At 52.7% G+C, this 26,254-nt stretch overlaps 1 protein-coding gene across 2 annotated transcripts in view; it reads right to left on the reverse strand.

Moving 5' to 3' along the window:
* Positions 1-26,254, reverse strand: part of PRKCB (protein kinase C beta) — a 103,847-nt gene continuing 77,593 nt past the window's right edge. The window contains exons 11-17 of one of the 2 annotated variants that reach the window (XM_017823246.1): positions 24,360-24,451; positions 23,796-23,858; positions 22,230-22,368; positions 20,438-20,518; positions 20,063-20,170; positions 15,712-15,852; positions 1-4,119 (exon numbers count right to left, since the gene is read on the reverse strand). In XM_017823246.1, the coding sequence (XP_017678735.1) occupies positions 3,967-4,119; positions 15,712-15,852; positions 20,063-20,170; positions 20,438-20,518; positions 22,230-22,368; positions 23,796-23,858; positions 24,360-24,451 (777 nt within the window). In that variant the 3' untranslated portion in view covers positions 1-3,966. Of the gene's footprint in view, positions 4,120-7,040; positions 8,993-15,711; positions 15,853-20,062; positions 20,171-20,437; positions 20,519-22,229; positions 22,369-23,795; positions 23,859-24,359; positions 24,452-26,254 lie in introns of those variants that run through there. The other variant, XM_017823245.1, reaches the window with a different exon arrangement.

Here is a 26,254-nt window from a genome sequence, read left to right on the forward strand (position 1 = left end):
TTTAAAATTATATATTTTATTTTCTCATACATGCAGCAAATCGAATCAAGAGTATATGCCCATCTAAAAGGAGATCTTAATGAGAACCGTTTGACAACACACAGCAGGTAGTCTAGGATGTAGAAAAGTCATCAGATACTTGCAGGTGAAATCAAATGCACAAACACAAACTGTTCAACAATAAACATTTTTCTTTTTTTTTTCCTTGTTTTAATTGCCACTTTGAATGTGATCAGAAATAAACAGCTTGGGTGACACTTCCATGCACGGATCCAGAGGCGTGTGGTCAGACAGGCTCACCTGCTCCTGCTACCGTGGGCAAGTCACAGAACTCAGCAGTGGGAGAGAGTTCCACCCTCCAGGTGCAATCCTAACCTTTGGAACAGCGTGATCCTGTGTTCTGTGCTAGAACTCCCCTGGTTCTTCCCTTAGATCAGAGCTCTGGGATTCACAATCATCAGAGCACATTGACTGCCCTGTGCTTGCTCATCTTCCATCCTTGAGGCTCTCTGTCTACATGGGTTGGCCACTGTGCAAACTCGCATTTATTTATTAAATGGATTAAATCAATCGATAACTCCTTGGGTGATAGGACTCAGCATGAGAAGGCTGCTCAGGGCTCCAGCCAGGGGAGGCAAGTGCAGCAGCAGGTCCCCAGCCCCATGCAAACAGAGCTGCACTGGGAGCAGGAGTGGGGCAGGTTCTGTGCACGGAGCAGCCACTGGCCAAGGTGGAACTGTCTGATCCATCCTGTCCCAGGGAAACCACCTGAGAGCCTGAACCCCACTTACCTGCAGCACTAGGATGTAATCCAGCCTTGCACAAAGTCAGGACTTGCCATCTTTGCAGCGCATGTCCTGCCCCCTCAGCCCTCCCCCTCTGCCACTGCCCGACCCTGCTGCCGGTCCCACTGCATCCATGGGGGACACCAGACCTGCACCCCCTCCCCCAGCAGCAGCAAGTGGCCAGGGGCACCCAGCAAGCCCCCCCTGCATCAGTGGGCTGAGGTGCCACCTCTGTCCCCCACGAGCATCCTTCTCCTGCCTCACACTGTGCCCTTGTCCCCAGCACTGCTCTGACACACACACACAGCAGTGGGGACACCACGTGCTCCAGGTATGGATTTACTGGTATGGATTTACTGGGCTTTCTCCATCATTAGAGCACCTGGGCATTGGTGAATGGGGCTCTCCTGAAACTCAGCTCTGAGCATCCTCCTGCAGCTCTGCTCTCCCCATCCAATAGTGAAGATTAAATCATCAAATTACAGTAAACAGTGACTCAACCCCTGTCACCCTGCCCTTCCTTGGAGGAGTCCACACAGATCTGAGCGTCTGTGCAGGGCCAGGCACATCCCATTACACGTTTCTCCACAGAAGAAACAGGTCATCTGGAAATAAACCTTGAAATAAGAGTTTGGCAAGCAGCAGAATGGACAACGTCAGGAATAATGACGGTACGAGCCCTGTGAAGAGGACCCAGCCTTTGCCAAACTCTCCCCAGAACATGGATCTCAATCCCAAAGCTGCCACCCAGGCTGCCTGGTGCCAGCCCTGGCTTCCCCACAGGTCCCCTCCAGGGCCACCCAGTTTGTTCAGTGTCCAGCAACGCCTGCTCCACACACGAGTGTCACCCCAACACAGACACAGAAGTCCTAAACAGAAAAGATGTGACTCCCCCCTGCACGTGCCCACAGCCCCAAGGTGCCCCTCAGCCCCGGAGACCTTCCAGCAGCATCCTGGGCAGACCTGGGAGCGCCTTCAGAGCCGAAGATACGGAAATAAAAAACATTCACCACTGAAGTAACACTAATTCTGCAGCAACAGGTTTGAAGGTCACAGTAACACACATGCTCTGCCATCAGCTGTGGGCTGCAGAGGATGGCGGGACATCCTCGGGAACACGCCGGGCCCACGGGAGCCCTCACCAGCCCCCAGCCCCCCGAGCCTGCCTGGGCCTCTCATAAACACCCTCCTCCATCTGGCACAATTTGCAGTTTTTCTGGGTTTGGTTTGGTTTCCTCCAGCCCAGGGCAGGACCCGGGGCCGCGGGCTCGGCTCACGCCCCAGCAGGCACAGGACAGTGCCCGTGGCTGGTAACGGAGCGAGGACACCCGTCCTGGCACCGGGACATCGGCTTCGCTGCCCGCAGCCTTTGTTCTCAAGGAATCATCAAAAGAAAAGAAAATTTCCAAAGGTATAGCTTGATGTTTATAAAAGATCTACAACCAGAATTTCCTCTATGGAACTCCTCCTGACTGATAAAATCCCACCCCAATTCCCCATGGCACGGAGGAATGGCTGTGCACAGCAGAACCGCTGCTGGTTCAGCAAACACACACAGGGGGGTTCTGCAAACCAGCCAGTCTGGGCTGGGACGGGAGTGGGGACGGGGATCCAGAGGCCTCTGTGTGCCCAACAGCCAGAGCCACTGCCCAGCTTCTGATGGGCAGCCCCTGCCTGCCCCTGCCCACATCTGTCTGTCCCTGACCACCCCTGCCCACTCCTGCCTGCTCTTGCCCACACCTACCTGCTCCTTCCTACCTGCCCCTATCCACTCCTGCCCTCATCTGCCTGCCCTTGCTCCTGCCTGTCCACTCCTGACCTCCCCTGCCTGCTTCTTCCTCCACCTGCCTGCCCTTGCTACTGTCTGCCCCTGCCCACACCTGCCTGCTCCTACCTGCTTCTGGTTGCTCTCATCCCCTCCTGCCTGCCCCTGCCTACCCTATCCTACATCTGCCTGCTCCTGCCTCCACCTGCCCACTCCTGACCACCTGTCTGCTCCTGCCTGTTGTTGTCCCCTCCTTCCAGTCCCTGCTCACCCCTGTCTCCTCCTGCCCACCCCTGCCCGCTCCTGCCTGTTGTGCCCTCCTTCCAGCCCCTGCTCACTCCTGCCTCCTCCTGCCCACCCCTGCCCTCCCACACACCACGGCTCTGCCTCACGAACAGCTACAAAATTGTCTCTTCTCATTCATAGTTTTTTTTTTTAAATTATGCAGAAGGTCCTGGATTACTGACTAAAACCCCCAGGAATTTTGGTGGAAATCAGGGAAATCAAGATGCCTGTGAAATCCATGGGTTTGGAGCCTGGAAGAGAATAGCAGAGGGTGTAAAGTAGAAAAGTTTCCGTTATAAATAGCCCTCAGTGCAGCCCTTTGGTCTTGGGCGTGTTTTCAGTTGGTAAATTGTAAACCGAGAATATAAATGTGTTCTGTTTTGGTAGAATATTAATATCCTTTACAGAGCTGTTACATCTCGACAGTGTCTGCGAAAGATTTATGCGAGTGCTGACAGAGCGTATCAAAACTGCAAACTGTTCCAGATGTTACAAAAAAACCCCCACCTTTCACTTAGAAAAAGATTTGCTCTGATTTACAAGAACTGGCATGGGATTGGTTTGGAGTCGTAATGCCCGAGCACGGGGAAGGATGGTGGGGGAGGACACTCCAGAGAGCCGGGCTGACCCTATAGACAATGCATTGAAAAATATAGGTCTATAAGCAGATTTTTCCACACTGATCAAATGTACCCATGTCTTGAACAAAAGGCTCCTCTAAGACAAGCTCACACTCATTGCAAGCTTCAGCACAACGCTTTAAGCGATCAACCATGCTTAGCATTCCACAGCAACGCTTTGGGAGTAGCTGGGTCACTGGGATCTCAGCATTCCACTGCAAAAATTACAGAGACTGTAGCAATTTGGTATATTTCTGTTTGAAAACTCTATTAGTCACCACCAACTACAGTTCCTAGAAGTATCACTGATCGGTAACTGGCACCCCGGACACCTCCGGCTAGGGAAACCAAGCTAGCGAGTGGCACGGACATGGAGAGGCCTCCTAGGAGAAGCGGTCGGCGTGTTTGGCGGGAGGGAATGTGTGTCTGCACTGCTAATCCCGGAAGACTAGTGTCGGTATGTACAAGGCGACCTGGAGTTGGGACAGCGAGGAGAGGGCTGGCACCGCGACTACACGTTAATGACAAACTCGGGGTTAGTGTAGGAGAATCCAGCAAACTCGTTCTGGTCCAAGTTCATGATGAAGAGTTTATCCGTGGGCGTGAGCTCCACCGGCTGCCGGGTGAACTCTTTGTCGAAGTTGGAAGTGTCGCGCTTGTCTTTCTGTTAAACGGAAAGCACAGAGTTAAACTGGGAAAGGACTGAGCCAGCGAGCAAGAGAGCATGGCAGCACCCGGGGGTAGTGGCAGCACCCAGGGGTGCACAGCCATGGGAGCCGTGCTGTCCCCAGGGAAGCTGTGCTGTCCCCAGGGAAGCTGTGCTGTCCCCAGGGAAGCTGTGCTGTCCCCAGCGCTCCACATTCCACACCAGTTTCTCAAGCTGCCGCCGATGAGGAACTCACCGCCCTGTACAAAAGAAGCAGCCCCACACCACCAGCAAGAAGAGAAGAACACCAGTTTAACAGGCCTGGAACACACAACCAGGACACAAAAGGACACACGAGAGCTGAGGGTGTTGAGAAGGGAGCACCCCTCCTCTCCTGTTCACTGTGAGAGAGAACACAGAGCAGTTCTTAGCATGCAGAACCCCCACTGCAACCAGAGCTTGGCACCGCACAGGAGGAAGGAGCCTGGAGGAAGCAACATGCCTCAAAACAATCAGTACAATGTTAAAATTTAAACAAAATAATCAGCTGTGAGAGCTCTTTCTGCTTTAAGCTCGGTTTTTGAATGATGTCATGATATGGTGTTAACTAACACTGGTTCATTGATGGAGGATGTGATTTGCTCCAGGGTTGTACAGAGAAAACACACAGCACTTCAAAACCTCCAAGAAGGAAAATTCCACATAGGCAACCTTTTCTCCTTTTAATTTCATAAGAAGAACCACTTTGCAGCTACACCCAAGCCAAAAAAGGGAAAAAAAAGGACGTTAGTGTCAGGATTAGCGCTGGGAACCTGCTATCAGCACTGCGGAGCCAGCGCTGGCAACGCGTGGGCTGGTTTTCTAAACCGTGTGGATCAGAGACCGCCTGGCTCAGGGGTGTCCCGCTGTGGGAGGTGACAGGGCCGTGGCTGAAGGGGTGACTGAGCACTGAAGGTACAGAACAAGCACCCAGGGTCCTTCATCCACAGCAATGGGATGTGGGGGGGCATTGGCAGCTGGGAAACTGGCTCTGCTTTGCCTCATTACTAAAGCCAACAGGGACAAAAGACCTTCTCCATCCCTTCTTCCATAAGAGAGACCCCAACACTGTGCTGGAGGTGACCTTCCCCTGCTGTGCCACCGGCAGGACCCTGTCACAAATTTGGTGCCTCGCAGAATCCTGCAATATATTTTTTTTTCATTTTTCCCACACTTTGCCTTTGAAGGGGGCCCTGCTCTGCTGCACCAGGATTTCCAACCCTGGGTTAACCTGTCAACTCAAACTGAGAAAAAGAACTGTGGGGGTCCTGCAGGTCCCACATCCCACCCTGCTCCCCCCACCTCCTGCTGCTGTCCTGGTGAAGGACCTGGCAGCTGAGATGCTGTGTCCTCCCTGCAGCCCCTCTTGTCCCAGCAGCTGCCACTGTCCCAGAACTCTGGGCAGAGCCATCGGCATCTTCCTGCCTCAAGCAGGAGCATGGCCAGGACACGGCACAGAGAGGTTCTCCTGCCAGCTCCGACAGGCAAGGAGCAGCACAGCACAGCTGCAGGCAGACCGAGCCTCGGGAGATGAGCCAGCAACGGAGCACGACCTACAGGGGTGCTCAGAGACCCCACTCGTCACAGGAGACATCCCATCAGGATGGCTTTAGCCTGGTGGGAGGAGGATCAGAGAGAGGCAAGGGTGATGGAGAGGAGACGAGGTGGGAAGAAAAACAGGGCTGGATGGAGCTCAGTGAGCAAAGAGAGAAAAGCCAGGAGAAGAGCTGGGACGTGGCTGTGCCATCAGGACTCGAACACGTGGCAAAGCTCAGGGCAGGCACCGGTGTCTGTGGGTCCCAGACTGTCCCTGAGCCGTCAGAGTCTCTCCAGGGCTCCACTCCCAGCACAGAGAAGGAAGAAGATGCAGATCTGGGGGCACAGAGCGGGAGCAGGGAAGGGCAGATGGCGAAGGAGCCGCCTTCAGGTGCAGAGTTCTGCAGGCAAAGGGTGAAGCAGTTGAAGCGCGAGGACAAGCCCACCTTGATGGCAGCAGGGTCCCCCCAGGGACGAGGGGCCGGGTGGTCCATGGCAGGTGCTGTCCTTCGCTGCAGAGGGGGTGGGCACGGGGTCCCTCCTGCACCCCAGCCTGTGCACAGGGAGCTGATGGTGGTACCGGGCTCCTGCTCCATTCCCAGAGGGATGCCGAACTGACCAAATGGTTCCTGAAGGCCACATCCATCCAAACCAACGTGTGCCAGGACACCACCATCCTACCGAGCCAGGAGCTTCTCCTGCAGAGGAACGCTGTGGGATGCTGCAAAGGGGAACGACACATCTACATCTGCCACTGGTGCAAGTTGCCCTCCAGAGTGCTCAGCCTGGGGGCCCTGGGGTGGGAAAAATGTCCTGCTGCTGCTCTTTGGCAGCAGAAAGCTCTGGCAAAGGCAGTGACGTGCCCTGGAGGGGGCTCAGGGCAGCCCACCCCCGTGCACTGCCCCCTCCAGCAGTCCCCCACTCCTTGGAGGCTCGGCTGGGAAGCTCTGAGTTCAGCAAAGTGAAGTTTGCTGGTTTCTTACCTTGAATTTTGTCTGAATCGGTGGCAATTTGGCTTCTGTCAAGATGATGAACAGCCTGGGAACAGGCACAGAATGGCTGCGTGGACCTGGTATGGAGAGAGGAGAGGGCAGGGGACACTCTGGGCTGAAAGTGCCTCCAGAAATGGGCAATTTGACTTTGGGAGGTGATGAGGAGCACAGTGGGACACCCTGGGCTCCCACTGTCCGGGCACAGCTGGCCCAGAGCAGTGTTTCTGCCTGGACCACAGCGATGGGAATCCTCCCTATCCACTGCTCCTGAGCCCCTTTCCCATGGCAGGGCTCTGGGGCTGCCCAGGTGCAGGATTCTGGGGTCAGCTCCTGCCGGTGCTGTCGGTGCCGCCGATCGGTGCTTTCGGAACAATCTCGCAGTGTCCAGACCCGCAGAACTTGGCAGAAGCGGAATCCCAAAGGCAGGAGGGAGGTTCTCCTGGCACTCAGGAGGGAGGATAACAGGAACCTGTAATCCCTCTTTAGCTGAAACTGCCAATTGCTTTGAACAACTGCTCCTGGGAGAGCGGGGCAGGGATGAGTCACCGGCACACGCCGGGCGCTCGCCTCTGCAGTCTCCAGAAATCCGAGGCGATGCCGCAGTCGGCTCCGCTTAAGGCGTTGGAAGACATTCCCAAGTGGCAGAGCTCTGCCATCCTCCACCCCAGATCGTCCTTCCTCCAAGGGTCATCCCAGAGAAGCTCCTTCCCTGTCCATGCTGGAGTCCACGAGTGAGCGGGGCCGTCGCTGCGCAGCGTGGGCTGTGCAGGGGACTGGACAATCACCTCCTGCTTGGACGATGCTTCCAGCACATCCCACCTCCGTTTTTTTGGGACAAAGGCTGTAGAGGACGAACAGGCCATGGCTCCAGTGCTGCCTGTGCTGTCCCTGAGCTGGCATCCCCCCGTGTTCAGGGAACTTTCCAGCCCTCAGCGCGGTGCAGCCTCAACTCCTGGAATTGCCTCACTGAACTGCAGAAACTCATTATTGCCAAACACATGCGGGTTTCTTGGACATAGTTTCTCACTTTTTATTTTATAATCAGTGTCAGAAAAAAAAATTGGCACATTACAAGTCAAAGCAGATTGATACAGTGACAGCCCACAAACATCTGCAGGGGGATAGAAGGAAGTGGTGTGATTGTTGTTGTTTCAAGAGAAATTCACCCTTCCTGAAATGTTTCCTTCGAGGCCAGAAACAAAACTCAGGCCACTTAAATATCCAGCGGCAATTTTGAAGAGTAGGACTAATAGTTGAAACAAGTTTCTTTACAAGGCTCATATCAGAATTCACAATACTGGTCAGAGTTAAACAGGTTCCGTTTGGGTTAATACCATTTTTTGACACATTTAAAGCACAGGTAACAAACTCCATCAATTGCTTTGGCATTTGAAAAGAAGAAGAAGCTTCACTATAGAACCGGTGTTGGTGGTGTTTACTGGGGTGACCATGGATTCAAAAGCAGCTCTTCCAAATTTCTCACTTAGCACTGGATATTGTTTGTTTTGATTAAAAAAATGCCACTTAGGAACTGCACAATCAGGAGAAATCTTTGCCAACAGCAGCTCTGCCTTCCTGAATAACATATCCCATTGCTGGGGACCCAGCACTGGGAACATGCCATCCCAAAGCATCTTTGGAGGGAAGGGGAGCTGTGGTGGGCCTGGACAGACAGCAGGACACAGCTAAAAAAGGAGCCAGAATCAGCATCTTGGCTCTCCAGAGGTTTTGGGAGGAGCCAAAAGGCTCCGGGGAACGGTTCCATTAAAAACACTTACTTGCCACTAAGGCTAAGAAGGCAAAATATGAAATTTTCATGATTATATTAAAAGACTAGAAAAATGAAAGAGCAGGAATTAAAACACACGATGAAGGGATTTCTCCCAATTGCCACTGTGTCTCTGTTTTCCTTCCATCACCCACTGAACTGGTCCTATTTTCTACCAAAAAAAACATCACAAAAGCCCATTTGCAGCATTTCCTGCACATCACCCTCCCCTCCAGGGACACCCCAAATCACAGGAAGACACTTCTGGCTTTGAAATATGGTCACTCTAGTAAGGGACTGAAGAAAATCCACGGATGCAAGTTTCGCAATGGAAAATGTCACCACAACGGCAGCTGGGACTGGATGATGGATGTGGGGATGAGATCTACACAGCTACTTAGCTCTTGGCTTCAGGCATAAAAAACTCAGAGTTAAAAAAGGAAAATCCTTCGAATTCTGACTGGTCAATGTTCCTGATGACTTCCTGGTCGGGAGGTGTTAGCACGGGTGGGTGGCGAGTGAAAAACCGGTCGAAGTTTTCAGCGCTGCGTCCGCACTATGAGAGGGAGAAAAGAATGGATGGTGGGCAGGGCAGGAAATGGTGGGATGGGGCTGCACCAACCCCCTGTCGCGGCACAGCCACGTCAGGACAGGAAAAGGTGCAAAACACACCTTGTTAGTCACAGGGTGCTGGCATGGCATGGCATGGCACAGCCAGGGACTGGCACAGCCCCAGCCGTGCCACGGGAAGCGGCTGCAGCAGGAATGGGATGGGGTGCAATGAGAACAAGGGCCCTGGAACTGCCCAGGCTCTGGGTCGTGATTCACTGGACTAACAAGAGCAGTAGTTCACATCAGTGGGTGCCAGGTCACTGCTCAGCTCCAGCCCAGGCTCAGTTCCTGCCTGTCACACGTCACATCCCCACAAACAGCCTCCTCTGCTCCAAGGGCTGGGGACTCTCCCTCCTGTCACACGCAGCCAATGCTCTCTGGGCCCTGTTTCCTCCAAGAAGCTGCTCAGCCAGCAAATCCCAGTCCCTCAGGTCTCTCTCCCATTGCCCCTGAGAGAACACACGCTCCAAGTGCTGCCACAATCTTTCCTGGTGTTTAACTTTCATTTGTTAAGTAAATAGATTTGCAATTTTAATAAACGTCAGACTAAATTCAATAAAATATTAACAACAAATACATGTAAACTTCAGCATTTCCCATTCCCTCCTCTGCTCAGAGGTTTCAGGGAAGACAGTGTGAAAATCCATCAGCCTCCATGGCACGTTCCTTTGGCAGCTCTTATACGTCCTTATAGCACCAAGTGAGAACATTCTTCTCAAACCTCTACAAAACAGCTCAGTGGGTAATGCTTCAGTCGATTTAACTTCAGCCTGAGCCCATCCTTCCAATCCCAGGTTCCAAGCCCATCCTTCCAATCCAATCCCCTTCCAATCTCAGGTTTGTATGGCCACATCTTCACATTTCTAGTCTGGCTTTGTTAAGCTTCTGCTCCCAAAAGCGTCTCCTGCCCACAGCCATGAGCTCAACCCGGACACGAGTCCAGCCCTTCTCCCCTCCTGCACCTCTCCTGGGCTGTGGCATCCCATGTGCTGCAGCCCCAGCCCCGGGGACCCTGCAGGAGCCTGTGGTGGGGCTGTTGGACAGCCTAACACCTTCCCAGAGCCATCCCATCAACATCAAACCAGCAATTAATCCCTCCAAATGGGAGCTGCCACTTCCACAAAGCCCGGGGGGCCAAAGGCAGGACACAAGGAGCCCAGCTGGGCTTTTCTGGGCCACCGGTTCCCCCCGAGCACTGGGATAACACAGACCCCCAGCGGGACCCCTGGGAAAGCTGCAGAGCTCCAGCCACCAGCCCAGGAACACCACACCTGGCAGGGGTTACCTGCCCCTGCCATCAACCCCAACACACCCTGGGAGCCTTCCAGAGCCTTCCAACCCCGCTGTCATTCCCTATTAGCTTCAGAAGACCTCAGTGCAGACACTCAGGGCAGCTCATGTGCAATGTCTGACAGCACCAGATGCCTTTTGGCTACAAAGAAATGTGCTGTCTTAAAAAAAAAAAGTATTAAAAATAAAAAAAAAATCAAATGAGCAACCCCCTCAGGAAGATTTAAAAATTAATCCTGACAAGATGCTACCAGTTATTGCAATAGGAAGCACAAATATATTTTAATATGCATATTGGCAAGCAAGAATTTCTAGCTCTCATGCAATAAGTTAAGTATATGTGGATGGAAAATCTGAAAAGTTGCATCTATCCATAGTATTTCCTGTCCTGCTGTGTGGAAATCGTGGACTTTCTATTTGGATACAGATAAAATGGATGGATAAAATCAATACTTTAAAGCTGAAAATTAGGTTTACAGAAGTCACATCCAAGCCCATCCCTGAGGTCTGAAGGTGGTGACCTTGCCCTGGCTGTTCTCACTCCACGTCCCGAGACAGCTGGGGGCTCTGGGAACAGAGCAGGGTTATTCCAGCCCAGCACTGCTGCAGTTCCAGACTCCAGGTTTGACCCACCCCTGTGATAAGGCAGAGCAGGAAGGATCTGTGCCACTCTAGGCAGCAAATGGTCTCTATCTGCAGGAGCACCTTCTTTACAGCTTCCTAAATTAAGTTCCATGTTATTGGACAGGAGATGCCATGTGAATTTTTACATTTATCTAAAGCCACCTTGTGAAAAATCTGCCTCCTTTTAGTCTGATATTAATGTACAGGCATCACTCCATCCCGACTGGAGAAAGGGGGAGGGTGGGAATTTATCTTACATAAATCCCAGTGTGTCCTGTCTAATATTTATAGCCAGCACAGAATGGCTTTTCTTCCTGAGCTGCAGAAATAAACCTGTCAGCTCCGAAGATGGCCTTGTGTTTTATCACTTTCCTGCTTGATTTCAAATAGAGACAAAAGGCATAATAAAATATTTTCCATTGATCCCTGGGATGCAATCAAGGACCATAAGAAGCCAAGGATGCTGCTGCCACCAGCCCTCGTTCCCAGCACCAAGGAGAGGTACAGCCACAATCCCACTGGCCTTGCAGGCATCTCCTGGGCAAGTCTGACCTTCCTGGTGCTGTTCTGGGTCAGGAAAATTGGCTCCTTGTACCCCAGGGAGGATCAGGGCTTTTCTGGCAACCGTGTTTAGGGAGATTTGGGTCACAGCAGGAACTTGGGGCCAGGCTGAGCGTCCCTGTGCTTGTCAGGAGGGATGATGGTGCTTTGGGATGCTCCAGCGCATCCCTTGATCCCTGCTGCTGGCAAAGGGAGCATCTGCTGCAGGGGCTCCTGATATAGGGCCCTGCCTTTCATCCAACTCCTATGGAAAAAGCCAAGTTTCTGCCTAATGTACTGAAAACAGTGGCTGAATAGTCTGGGGAATCTCAGAGAAAGTCTTCACAGGACCCTGGGACTCCCAGAGCAAATCCTGACTGGATTACCAGAGGAGATATTTAACCTTAGCACTTCCACCTGCCCACTGTCAGCCCCTTGAATCCTTAAATCCCACCTAATTAGGAAATTACTTATGCAAACATTGGAACTCACCTCCTACAGACTGAACTAAGGCTACAAAACCCCACACGCAGGGAACCAGCCTTTTACACACCCAGGTCTATAAATGGCATTTCAATATTAATTAACTCAAGGCAGCTAGGGGAAAATTAATTTATGCAATTAAAAATTATTAGATTAAAAGCCTTTTTTTAACCCCCCCATCCTGTTGTAGGTAATCCTGGGCTCTGCCATGTGATTTCAGTACTTTCAAAACGAGACTTTTCAAATCACTAGGCTTTATGTAAAGTAAAGGAGTAATTAGATACCAAAAACAATAATTATCTCAACGAGAGACAGGGAGAGCAGAGAAGTGTAAATACACTGCCAGGGTAACTGCAGACCCGGGGAAGGAATTGTTATGCACCAGCCAAAGCAGGGAGCAGCCAAGCACAGCCCCACGTCAGAAGCACCAAAGACAACCCAGCCCCTGATCTGTCTCGTTCCTGACTCTCTGATAAAGGTTAATCAAGCACAAAGCAACACATGAGCTCTTGGGAATTCACTTCCAGCTCCGGGCACGGAACAGCCCAGCCAGGCAGGGGCTGCAGCCTCCATTTCCCTGTTGGGGTACAATGATTGAGGGGTTTGGGAGGGGTTTGATGCCCTCCCCAGAAGCAGGGCTGGCAGGCACAGCGAGCCCTCCCCAGCAGCCCTCTGTGCCCTCCCAGTACCCCCCTCAAAACTGCAGTGATGCTACAACATCAGGGAAATGTGGCTGCTGCAGAAGAGACAACAAGCAAAGGTACCTGTGTGGAGACGGGGTGTGGATGAGGAACTGAGCCACCAGCTCAAATCAAACATCAATTAATGACTCCTCTGATAAGCAAAATGATGCTAAAGACAATTGGAATGGGGCTCTGCTCCTCTTGGCTGGTGTTCCTGGGGCTGAGCATGGGCTGGATCAGGGGATGGCTGGGGACAGACACCCAGCCCTCATTTGTGTGTTATGCCTTATTTTGAGGCTCTGGATACAAACAATCCCTGCAGCCTGACCTTTATAGACATTAATTTATTTAAAAAAAAAAGAAAAGAAAATAGACTTAAGCCAAGGGGAAGAGCCAGGTCAGCACCAACTCCTCTGCAGCAGTGCTCAGCCCTGGTGTGACCCCTGAAGGTCACAAACACGCAGCAACATCTCCCTTGTCACCCCCCAAACACTCTGTTAGTGCCCAAACCCCACTCCCCCTCCTGCTGCTCCGCTCTGCACCCACTGTTGGCATGGAAGAAACAGCTTTTTGCAGCACAGAGGCACTGCTGGAGAAATATCAGCTATCAGCAAGTACCTGAGTTGTCTTAATCCTCCCTAAATCCCAAATCAGCTGCTGTTAATCTCCCTGTCCTATCAAACGGGGAATTTTCCCGGCGCCAGCCGCTGGGTGAAGCGACAGCCGGCAGCTTAACCAGCCCCCTCCCCAGGGCCGGTGTCAAAGGGATTTTTAAAGAAAGAAGACATTTAAAGCAGGACAAAATTTGCACATTTTAAAGCAGAAGAGCAGTGAGGAAGTGCTTTTGATGGAATTCAGTTGTTTTTCACTGTAAAACACCAAACATCAACGTTCTGCCCCAGTCCAGGGCAGGTGACACTGGGGACCTGCTGGGGAGGAGAGGGACAAGGAACAGGGGACACAGCAGCAGCAGCTTCACTGGAAAACAGGCACAGAGAAAGGTGGGAAATGGCAGGAGCTATGGATTTACCTTTGTGCCTCAGCATCCCTGGCACAAAGGTCCGACCTCACCCCCGGAAAAACCACGGGGTGCACAAACAGCCCCAACCCCTTCTCACTGTTACACTCTGGTATCACACTTAACGCTGTCCTGGTAACACTGTTCCTACACAGTCCAATGGCTTTAAGATCCCCTTCCTTCCCAAGGAAAGGCAAGCAGGCAGCTATCCAGACCCCTGGATAACCATCCCAGCTGCTTCCCAGCACCTGGGTCTCCCCATTTCTGAGGCAGGCAGGGAGAACGGGAGATTATCCCTCTGCAGATGTGGGGACAGCCTGGGCCACGGGGCACAGAGTGGAAATGAGCAGCTCTGAGGACAGGACCCCGTGGAGCTCCCTGCAAAGGCATCATTGCCAGGAGTGAACTCGGTAAAAATACCTGTCTGAAACCAAAACAAGCAGCCCCAAACATAGGCACATTTGGGGCTGGCAGCTGCTAGCCCAGGTCAGCAGCTGCCCAGGCTGGCAGCTGCCCAGGTCAGCACCCCTGCCCCACCTGTGCCACGTGCTGGAGGGAGATGGGGCTGTGGAGGCTCCCACACGGCCACCAAATGGGTGGATTGTTCCTGTTTGATCAGTCAGAAAAGGAGCTGTAGGAGAGAGAGCTGCTGGAGCAAAGAGGCATTGAGAGGAAGCAGAGCTAAGGGCGCTGAGCACCCTGCACCAAGTGGACTCCCACTCCACGTTTTCCCTGAAAGCAGAGCTTTTCCAAGCACCGAAATGAACAGGATAACTGTAAAGCGGAGGAAAAGCAGATGTGTACGAGGTTGTTACAGGCAGTGGGACAGGGGAGGGTTCAGGTAAATACATGGAGCATCCCTGGACTCCCAGTTGTGACCCAGGACCACGGATTAAGGGAGCATGGAATGTTCCCACCCTCATCTCAAATATCAGCCATGGAGATCAGATTAACTGTGGATTCAGTTCTCTGTGAGACACCAGTGCCCAAGTAGGGTACAGCAGCCAAGAGGCACCTGGGGGGGAAGCACATGAATAATCCCAAGCCTTAAGGAACTGGAGCACCACAGAGAGCCTTGGACATGGCTGTGACCCTGCCAGTCCCACCAGTGGCAAGGAGAAATAGAGAAAACCAGGGAGAGACATCCCTGTTCCTGGGCCTACACAGTCACTGCTTCCTGCACATCCTCTCTGGAGGAGGGCAGGGAGAGCACAGGGAGGGAGGGGATCACACAGAGTTTGGAGTCACAGAGCAGCCACAGCACTGCAGGCAGGAAGACCCATGGTGGGGTTCAGGCTGCACCCCTGCACTGGTGTTACATGGTCAGATGTCGCTGCAATGATGGCTGGACAAGGAGCAGTCAAGTATTCCCATCTTTTTTGACAAACAGGTTTCTGATTGCTCCTTCCTCCACCTCCATTTGGCTCTAGCAGCTCATTCCCCCCAGGCTGCACTCCCAGCACCTCTCTCTGGCAGAGCCAGGCAGGGCTGAGGGAGAGCAGGCAGGATCCCCTCACCACAGAGCTCCCTCCACCTGCGAGCCAGGCTCCAGCTTTCCACCTTGGAGAGAGACTGTGGGGTCACATTCAGCTCCACTGCCCACTCAGGGAGACTGAGCTGATCTGGTGCTAAAATAAAGTTGAGATTAAAGAAAAGAGAGACCTGGTCAGCTTGAGAAGAAGGGAGGAAAAACCCAACAGAGAGACTGAGCCAGGATGACAGACAGACAGTGCTGCAACACAAAGGGGTCCAGGAGCTGAACATGTGGAGCTTCCATCCCTGCAAGCCAGAGTGGGACCAGGCATCCCCCAGTTCTCCTGCCACAGCAGAGGTCTGACACGTGCCAGATCCCAGGAGAACCATCTTCCAGGCAGACAGAGAAACGGCACCTCCAGGACGAGCAGCACCGCCTGTCTGCCCGTGTGTCCCCACGAGCGGGAGCAACCCTGGAGGAGAGCCCGGGAGCAACCCTGGAGGAGAGCCCAGGCACACGGGAGGGCAGGAGAGGGGGCACGGAACACTTACAGCCTTTGGCTTGAAGGGGGGCTGGATCTCCTTGCGCTCCAGCTTGTCCCAGTCGATGTAGCGGAAGAAGGCGTGCTCCTTGATGTCCCGCTCCCCCTCCGGGCCGCAGCCCAGGCGCTTGGCGGGGTGCTTGGTCATCAGCTGGGAGAGAGCAAGAGAAGACACGGTCACTCACAGGGTGTCCAACTGTTTCCCACGTCCCCAGGGAGCTGTGATGTCCAGCTGGACAGGCAGCACCGTGCGGCTGCTGCCCCGGGACACCCCAGGTCAGGGTCTGTACCCCAGAGGGGTCCCGTCTGCTCCACCTGCTTTTGGGGCTCCAAGCAGAGGACCGAGGGAGAAGCCAGAGCAGCTCTGGGGACAGGGAAGGTTGACAACGGCTTATGAAAGTAGGTGGCAGGTACATAAGCACTGGCAGGATGGGCACATCCCCTTTCCCTCTGGGAATGAAACTGGTTCACCAAGAAACAACCTCAGGGTGCTGGCAGAGCACCCCGTGGTGCTGCAGCCTCTCCTGCTGCAGTGGGGGGCAGGACGGGAGCAAAGCTGCCTCTGCTCGGTACAAACTTCTCAGCATCTGCAGAATTAACTCTAAAACCCACTGCCCATTCAGGATGAACAATCTGCCCTCCAAAACTTTCATCAGCCCTCCTCCAGCAGAACCCCCACTCCTCTGGAGCCACGGCAGCACAGACATGAGGTGGATTTCTAATGAAAGAGTCAGTTTGGAAAAAAAAAGCAGAAACAGTCCATTAATGTCGTTTATCATCTAAACTTCTCCTCTTCACTGGCTCAGTAAGGGAAAGGGGCCCCAGGAATTAAGGGCGGCTGTACAACATTAATATCCTGGGGCAGGGTTTGAGCCATGTTCAGAGATCAGATGGAGATTCCAGAGATTCACAGGACATTGATAAGGATGGAGAATATGAGCTATATACCTGCAACAAAAGCACTGCTTTATTAAAAGCAAGGCAGTTCAAACTGGTCCCAGGGCTGTGCAGAGGTTGCAGGAAGTCTGACTCTGTGTCCCAGGGCTGGGGGAGCCTCTGGGAGGAAAAGGAGATGCCAATGCTCCAGCCAGAGAGCTGAGGAAAGGGTTTCAGAAGCAAGCAGAGAAGCTGTGCCTGCCCCATGCCTGGAAATGTTCAAGGCCAGGTTGGATGGGGTTTGGAGAAACCTGGTCTAGTAGAAGGTGTCCCTGCCCATGGCAGGGGGTTGAAACAAGATAAGCTTTAGTGTCCCAACCCAAACCATTCTAGGATTTTCAGACCAAAATAAGCCCATCAGCACAGGCAGCCATTGGCAGCACACACCACCCCATGGGGATCTCACAAGCTCCTCTGCCTGGGGTGCAGGTGTTGGATATGAGTCAGTCCTGCCACCCCGATGGTACAAAACAAACTTGCTCAGGGAAGTTGATCTTTAACAGCAGTGCTGCAACAGGGTGCTGAAAGCAAGGAAAACTCCAGGAAAAAAAAACCCAGAACCCTAAAAAGACAAACTCCAACAAATACGAGGTAAGAGCAGAGGCACCAACTGCTCTGTGAGCAAACAGCTCTACATCCCTGTCCCCCAGCCGTGATGCCATCTGCAGCTGGGAGAGTGATGGAGCACGGCTTCCCTGGATCAGCATCCCCCTGGAAAGCCCATCTGCAAACAGTGAGGGCCTGGCAGGCTACAGAGGCTGGACCAGGGATTTTCCAGCCTCTGCTCAGGAAGAGGATGTGACTGGCATCAGCATCAGCTTTGCAGAGCCTGTCCCTGTTGGAGGAGCCACGCTGGAGCATGGCCAGTGGGTCCGGGAGGGAGGGCATGGGGGGCAGGTGGCAGCAAAAACAAAAGCAAGGATTTTTTTCTAACTCGTTTTTTGTTAATAACCAAGTTTCCCTTGGCATTGCAGCACACAGCCCTTTATAAAATAGAAACCCAACAACAAATCTCAGAGTAAGAAGCCTGAGAAGGTGGTAGAGGTAACATGTCTTGGCCTCTTGAACATGTGGGGCAGCAGCACGGACAGCAGCTGTGATGGGCTTTTCTCAGGCACCAGCACCAGGGGAAATGGCACCCAAAATACCTGTAAATACTCCCAAAATGCTGCAGAAAATGTGCCATTTCATGCCTTTGCTACCAGGCAGAGATTAAAGAGGGAGCTGATAGTCACAGACAATCTGTTCCCCTGGAAAGGGCTGATTTGCTCAGGCACCATCAAACCTCTCCATATGGGATGGAAAAGGCTGAGGGTCTGTGCCAGTGCCCACACGCTCCTGGGACAGGAGTCTGGCTCCTAATAACCAAACCTGAGCTACCTGCCCATGGAAACAGCAGCTCCAGGATCAGCCTTCAGAAACAAATCCGAGCTGACAGCACAGGAGGGAAATGCTCCGTTTGATCCACTAATTGCTGCTGACTGGAGAGTCCTGGAGCCACGTGCCAGTGAACTCTCCAGTTTCCTTCCCAGCCAAGGATCCCTGATTAATGCTTGTCTCTGGGCTCAGGCCGGTTCCAGGCTTTCAGGATCAAACACATTTCATCTCTGGGTGGTGCAGGGATGACTGGCACCAGCACACTGGAGTGAAACCACGAGGGAACAGGGAAATGCGTTTGGAGACCGCGGCAGCGCAAGATCAAACCTCTCACGGGTAAGGGCAAAGGCTTCTCCGGTAGCTTGTTCCCTGCACTAATGTAACCCCAGGTTTGTGCCCTCCTGGCAGACCTACCACACACCAACACAACCAGCTCAGCCTCAGTGCAGCTCACTGAGATGTATTCCACTGTGTTCCAGGGCAAAACATACATACTTAGTTCCCAGCTTACTAAAAAGTTCTTAAATCCTACACAGTTTTAATTCAACTTTCGGGTGTAGCAGTTTGGTGGTGGCAAAGAATGTCAGGAGGTTTTGAAACAACAGTAGTACAGAGGGAACCACCACTTTGGTACAAAATAAATCTGGGAATTTATAGAGAATCAACCCTCGGTGCGTGGCCAAATATCCTCCCATGCAGCCTCCCATCTCCAGAGTGAGAAAAGCCATCGCAGCTACACCCAGCAGACGCTGCAGTCACGGTCCCTGCTCATCTATTTACAGCACCTACACTGTGACTGATGCAGCAGCAAACAAAGCTGACACTGAGCCTGGTCCCTGTTCCAGCCTCAGGGACAGTGATGCTCAGCAGCACCAGGCACCTCCCGCCCTCCTGCCTGACCAGGAACACGCTGGATTTTCCCTTTACATCCCCAACATCACAGTAAGAGGATGAGAGACGGTGACAGAGTCAGTGGGAATCCCCCTCTGACCACCCCTGTGGTTTCTAAATTAAGGACTTGATTTTCCCACATTGTGCTGATGGTGGTGGGGCAGCACCCCTCCCTGTGCCCCATTCCAGGTGGGAACACCTGCTTTTCCCCATGGGACAAGCGAATATTCCTCTTTAACACCAGCTCAGAATCCTGGCAATGCCAGGAAGAGGCTTTGAAATGCCGCAGTGGGAGCGTGAAGCGCAGGATGTGTCATTTGTAGATAGAAACACTATTTTGAGAGAGAGAACATTCAGATATTTTCAATATTAACTATTATAAGCAAACATTTCTTAAATTCCTACACAAACACATTTATAGCAGTGTGTGGCACCTGGGGGTGAGATGAGGCTCAGTCCCAAGCACAAGAGAACAACATCGGGACCTCGCCAGCCTTTATCCATCACATCCCAAATTAACTCAGGCTGCATTTAAGTCATGACTAGGCCCAGTCCATGGAGAGGTCGGGATGCTGGGCAAGGCAGAGCTTCGCTGCAGATTAAGAGACGGGATAATGAAAATACTGCCCTGACACCACAGAGATACCACCAGCACTGAGGTTCAGGTCATCTTGAAGGGTGACATCAGAGCTAAACAGAAGGATGAAAGTGTTTGATCTTAGAAAAACTATTTTGGGATCACATTCACTTTCCCTGAGCATCATTTTTCATTTCAGGCAAAGATTTTTAGAGCTGCCCTGTCCTCACCTGATGGGGCACAGAGTCTCTGGGGATGCCCTCCCTTCCCACCTCCCAGCCAACATCCCAATTCCCCCCTGAACTTCACCTGAGCCCTCAGAGCAGCCCCTGAGCCCCAGCTGTATCTCTGCTCAGTGTAACAGCACAGAGAGGATGTGGGTGTTATTTTCACCTGGTTTTAGTACACACACACAAATGACACAGGTTGTAGTTTTAGGAGTGGACAACCCACCCGAGTGTCAGATCCCCTTGCACTGGGGAGCAGGGGCTGAGCTGGGACCCCCAGGTGTGCAGGATCTCACTGCTCCCACTGCCCACACACCCCCCCAAACCAGAAGAGGACCCAGCCCAGCCCTTACCCCTTTGCAGATGGCCACTGCCTCCTTGGACATGGACTTGGGGTAGGCGACGTTGTGCTCCATGATGGACTGGAAGAGCTCGTCTTCATCTTCTCCCTCAAAGGGGGCCTAGAGCAAAGCAGACACAGGTTCAGTGGCATTTCTGGGTCCCTAAGCTTCCATGTGCTGCTGTGGTCCTTGGCCATGGACCCAGCCCTGGCTGTGCCATGCAGGGAGGTGAATCATCATCACAGTCCCTGGGGCTGCACCCAGAGTCACCCCAAGCTCCTAAGAAAATGCCCCAGCTGTGTGACAGCAGCATGGCAAATTCCACATCAGTGTATGCTCAGAATGGAATGTAACACAGCCCAGAGGAATCAATTAAAACTCAATTACCTGGCCAGCCAACATCTCATAGAGCAGGACTCCAAACGCCCACCAATCCACAGACTTCCCATAGGGCTGGTAAGCAATTATCTGCAAACAAGAGAACAGCAGGATTACACTCCCAGGTCTGACCTGGTGGCACAAGGCAAAGTGACTCCAAGCTGCAGCCCAGGTCACAAGGACAAGGTTATTCACTGGGACACGTTTCAGCACTGAAGTCCCTCAACTGAGCACACTCGGAGTTCCTCCCACCTGCTCTTTACCAGCACTCTGGGAAAGTCAGGTGTGAACTGTTCACACCACAAGGGCCTTTAAAAGGAAAGAGCACTTAGAAGAAATCCTCTGTCCTGTGAAGTCCCCACCTGCCCGTTGGGGAAGGTCAAAGCCCAGCAGGTGAGGAACAGCTTTGTTCAGCGGGGATCACACGCAGGGCTGTTCACACGCAGGACCTGCCACCTTGGCATGCAGAGCTCTGGCTTGGAATAGGAAAAGTCCTAAAAATGGGTCAAGCAAATCACAGGACTGTTTTACCCCGAAGCCACGTTGGCCTGAGCACATTGCAGCTCCCTAAAGGAGGAGGCAGGGAGCAGCAGAAGGGCCTGGGCTGGAGCCTGGCCACCGTGCCACAACCTTATTGCTATTCCCAAAGAGGAGGTGTGAGATCACTCCTCTGAGACCCACTGCCAGCAGGCTTTAATGCCATTCCTGGGTGCCACAGTGATCTGCATCCTAATTTCCTATTTTCTGTTCTTCTTTTGGAAAAAAAAGAATTAGAGCAAGGAGAAGAAAATAAGAGTTAAAGTGAAAACACTCAGGCAAATACTGAGAGAACTGGTCATCTGTCCTGTTTGAAGGAGCATTAATCACCCACAGCAACCAGCTCTGCACCAACACCCCCAGTATTAATCCTGGTGGGATGAGGGGATGGAACACATATTTGATCCAGTAATTGGAAACCTCACTGGCTGCAGCAAACACAACATTGTTTAGCACAGGAGTGCATCGATGTCCTAACAAACAGAATCTCTTTCTCTAAAATATTTACATGTATAAATATTAATCTCATTATTTCAAATTCAGCAGTGACAAGATTTTAGAGGGATGTTTTTATGCGAAGGAAACAGACACTGGGAATAATTATGCCCCTGAATTTCACAATTGTGCCCATGCAGCACCTCATGGAAGTGTCATGTGTGACTCCATCCCATCAGTAATAACCAAATGCAAAGTCATTTTGGGGTGATCTAGAGCCATGGATAGGGAGTGTCTCCCCAGCAGACACACGGCCTCTCACTGTGAACAGTGAGCTGGATAGATCTAAGGATTGCCACTTCACAGGGAAATATTATCCACTGGTAATTCCCTGTTTCCCACTGGTCATGTTGTGCTGGAGGTGTCACACACAATGAGGGGCAAAGCTGAGCTCCTGAGCTCGTCTTTTCCATGAGCAAGGGAGTAGCCCATGGTGCTCTGAGTGTGCCAAGGGTCAGACAGGCGTGGAGCTGCCAGCAGGACATGGGAAAAAACCAAGAGAGGGAAAACACACTGCAGGGAGAACAGCATGAGGATTTGCTGCACTTTGAGGGGAAGCAGGGAACAGTCCAACAAAGACACAGATCCAGCATCCCTGCTTCCTTAAGGTCAGCGGGAGATGGACAGTGCTGAGGGGATGAACTTCCCAGGCTGACAGTGAATTCCCTCATGTCCCTGTTTCTGCCCAAAGCAAGGTTGTCCCGTGGGGAGGAGCACCAGGGAGGCTGCCGGGCCGTGCCCGGAGCAGCGGCCGCCCTGCCCAGCTCACCTCGGGCGCGATGTAGTCCGGAGTGCCACAGAAGGTCTTGGTGGTCACCCCGTCCCAGATGTTCTCCTTGCACATGCCGAAGTCTGCGATCTTTATGTGCCCCTCGCTATCCAGCATCACGTTGTCCAGCTTCAGGTCTCTACAGAGTGAGAGCAAACCCGTGACACAACGGACAACACGAGTCTCCCGACTCCTGGGGCTCTGCTGGACTGCTGACCTCCAGCTTTGTCTCACACCCCAGACTCTTTGCAGGGGAAATGAGTAATAATAAGTCAGAGATCTGTCAGGATGGAGTGTTTATTTTACTTTTAACCCACAGGAACACCATGCTGGGCACAGTGCTTTGAAGTGTATGACGGAAAATACTCATCTGGCAGGGGATGGGTTGAATTGATTTTGTTTTTTTGCTCCTATGAAAATCAAAGTGCACTTAAAGCTCCCAGCGATGAAGAAGCCCCTATTCAGCACAAGTCCCTGCCTCACCTGTGCTCTGCTCCCCATGAAATACAAATCAGCTGTGTTTCTCTCTGATCCTCACCCACAGAATACCTGTTTGTGGTACCCAACTTCCCAGAAGCTCTGCTCCTCAAAATGAGCTGCAGGGATGGATCCAGCTGCAGAGCCCCGGATCCAACTCCCAGTCCCAACTCAGGTGGGTGCTCCAGCCTCGAGGACACTTCTGTAGCAAACAGTATTTTGGTGCAATTTCTACACTCTTGCTGGTTTTAAGGCTGCTTTTTCCAATTATCATGTCAGTGCTTAGAACCCCAACAGGCCAAAGGCAGATGGACAGGAGCTGGGATTCAGACTTGGAGGAAGGAAGGAAGCAGGGGCACTGGGGACTGACAAACCAAGAAATCTCTCTGCAGCAGAGGATGGCAAAAAACATCCCTCATGTCAAGTTTGCTCTACTTCTTTCATCTCCAGCATCTCCCTTTGCAGGGCACTTAATGGTATCTGACACTCATTAGGATGCTCCGCTCCACCCTGAGCTCTGGGAATTCTCCTGAGCAGGGAAGAGCAGTGAACACTGGTTTCAGAGCTAAACCAGCAGCCTCTGAGCCTGGTCTGGCACGTGGCAGCGACCCAGATCCTCTGGGTGCCCTAATCATACTGGGGATGGCAAAGGAGATTCAGTGGCTGAAGCAGAAGTGACACTCACACTGCAGAGCTCAGAACCAGCCACTGGCAAGCGCTTCCTCCAGTGTTAATGGTAGGAGAGAGGTGCCCTGAGGGGCTGGGAGCTGCTCCAGGCTGCCAGCCAGCATTTGTGTTGTGTGGAGAGAAACACGTGGAACGGGGGCAAGAGAGAACCAGAGGTGCCTTCCTATAAACCAGGATAAAGCAGGAGCCTCCTCCAAACCAGCGGCACCTCGAGGCTCCCAGCTCTGCTTGGGGGTCTTTTCTGACCTTAATGATTCTGTGATTCTACCTACAGGCAGCTGCCAGATCCTGCCCATGGCACAGGCAGGGAGAGCCCTGGGCTGGGGCTGTGGCAGATGGGGAGCCCAGAGCCTCTGGCCAGAGGTCCAGGGGAGGGGAGGAAGGAGGAACCTGCTCACCTACCGATAAATGATGCCTTTGCTCTGCAGGAAGAAGAGGCCAATGGCTATTTCTGCTGCGTAGAACCTGAAATGGGAGATTCAAAAGGAAGGCTGATAATTAAAGGAGATGAATCAAAATGAAAACCTTTCAAATCCGATCACAGTGAATGAAGCATCTGAAGGCTTTCAGGAACACATCCTGCTCTGTCCAGCTCACAGGGGACAGGAGCCAAAAGGCACCAGTTAACACTCAGGTTGGCCATCCCAGCAGAGGAGCCAACACCCAGTGTCCTTTTCGCCCCCCAGGGAGGGGGGAAGCCTCCAAAACCTCCCTGCCTTGTGCTTTCATTTACATAAATTTATTTATTTAGCTCAGTTATTTACAAGTGCAATGTACCTCAAAGGTGAGGTGGAGGTACCAGCATCCTTGGCAAAGACTTCTCCTGCTTCTTCCCAGTCCTGCTGTTTCCCCTCCCTTTCTGCCCAGGAATTGCCCCACAAAGTCTGTGCCTTGGGCTCTATTTCCAGCCACATGACACAAATACATCCCATACCTACCCCAAGGGTGCCAAACTACTGCACTTACACTGCGTGGGGCTCCTTGAACCTCCCGACCTGCTGGATCTGGTACATCAAGTCCCCACCATTCACATATTCCATCACAAAATACAAGCGATCCTAAAGGAAAAAAGAAACAATTAACAACAGAATTATCAGAGCAGGGAATCTGCAGGGGCCAGAAACAAGGACTGAGGCGATGGGCAGCTCCAATCTGTATTTCCATGGCAATACAGTCATCATCCCGGTGCTCCCCACGAGGTGCAGGGGGCTCATGTTCATACAGAGCCCAGAAGTGCTGATTCCTTTGCAACACTTGGGGCTGAAGCTCTGCACCTCTGCAGACAGACCCGCTGGAGAAGGCAAGTGGAGGAATCCCTAAACCAGAGGATTTTCACTTCCCAGGAATATGTTTGCTCTTCTTCACGGAATCTGTTTTCAGAGAGTTGGTCAGGCAGCTCCTCGCTGGCATTTCCCCACACACTGCATGGCTTCAATTAAGGGATGCACAGGAGACATGAGCACTTCCAGTGGGGACCAAACTCCACCCATGCCCACCATGACTTAGCCAAGCACCAGGAGGACGTGTGACATTGCCAGCCCTCTCCTGGGCCAGCAGTGCCAGGGTTGCACAGGTCTGCAGGGGATCCAGCTGCCCTTGATCAAGCTGGGGAGGCAGGAAGGAGCTGCATCCCTTCTCCTCACTGCTCCCAGCCTGGTCTGAGGGGCCACCTCATTTAACCACACATGGTTAGATGAGTCCTGAGGAGTTCAGAGGTGCTTTGAGGGCTGGAGCCCCTCCGCTCTGGAGCCAGGCCGGCAGAGCTGGGGTGTTCACCCGGAGAAGAGAGGGCTCTGGGGAGACCTGAGAGCCCCTTCCAGTGCCTAAAGGGGCTCCAAGAGAGCTGAGGAGGGACTTTGGACAAGGGCACGGAGTGACATGTGCCCTTGACACACAGGAGCCAAAGGACACCCTGGGCTGGCCCCATCCCAGCTCACGGAAGGAAGGACAGAGGCTGGAGCACTGAGAGCTGCAGGTTGGCAGCTTTATATAACACTTCATAATATTTCCTCATTTCCTCCCTAAATAAGCTTTGCCCTGCTTTTCAGACAGGAAGGACAAGGAGATCCAAAGAGATGCAGATGGAGCACTGCCATAAGAAGGGCTATGGAGGAACTGGGGTCATCAGCTCCAGCACTACACAGGGCACAGCCCAGCCTGGTGATGCCCAGCCGGAGGAACTGGAGTCATTGGCTCCTGCCTCCTGGCACAGCCCACCCAGACATGGGGGCAGCACCAAAGGGAATTAAATAGAGCACCAAAGGGGCAATTGGGCTGTGTAAAACATGTGACACTGATGGGATAGAAGGGCAAATTCAGTTTGGGGATTTTGGAGCCCCCCACTCTGTAAAGGACTGCCCTGCCAGCCCGCGGGGGAGGCACGTGCAGGCAATGTCACCTTGAGCAGGCAGAGCCACGGCAGCCAGGCTGTGACAGCCACGGGAGAGCAGAGCAACGCTGTGCTCGGCTGCAGCTGCTTCCTAAATATATCGATCGGCTTCAAGAAGGAAGAATATTAAAAAGACGGTCTCTTGAAACAGCCAGCTGAGCTCTAAAAGCAGGAGCTGAGCTTTCCTCATTTGGGTGGGGAAGGGAACGCTGGTGCTTCAGAGAAAAATGCCACGAGTAAAGCAGGCAGATGGCTGGGCAGCCCACGGGCTGGGAGGGAGGGATGGATGGGCACAGAACGCTGTCCTGGATCCTGCCGGAGGCAGAAAGGATGGCGTCTGTCCAAGTCTGGAGCATCCAAACCCACTGAGCAACAGCACAGTTCGGAGATGTAAATCCCACTGCAGAGCCTGGCATGGAGCCGGTGACACCCCCCTTCGCTGGGCAGACAAGGTGCAGCTCCCAGGCTCCTT

This window comes from Lepidothrix coronata, unplaced genomic scaffold (genome assembly GCF_001604755.1).
Source record: "Lepidothrix coronata isolate B3197 unplaced genomic scaffold, Lepidothrix_coronata-1.0 Scaffold101, whole genome shotgun sequence".
NCBI classification, from domain to species: domain Eukaryota; kingdom Metazoa; phylum Chordata; class Aves; order Passeriformes; family Pipridae; genus Lepidothrix; species Lepidothrix coronata.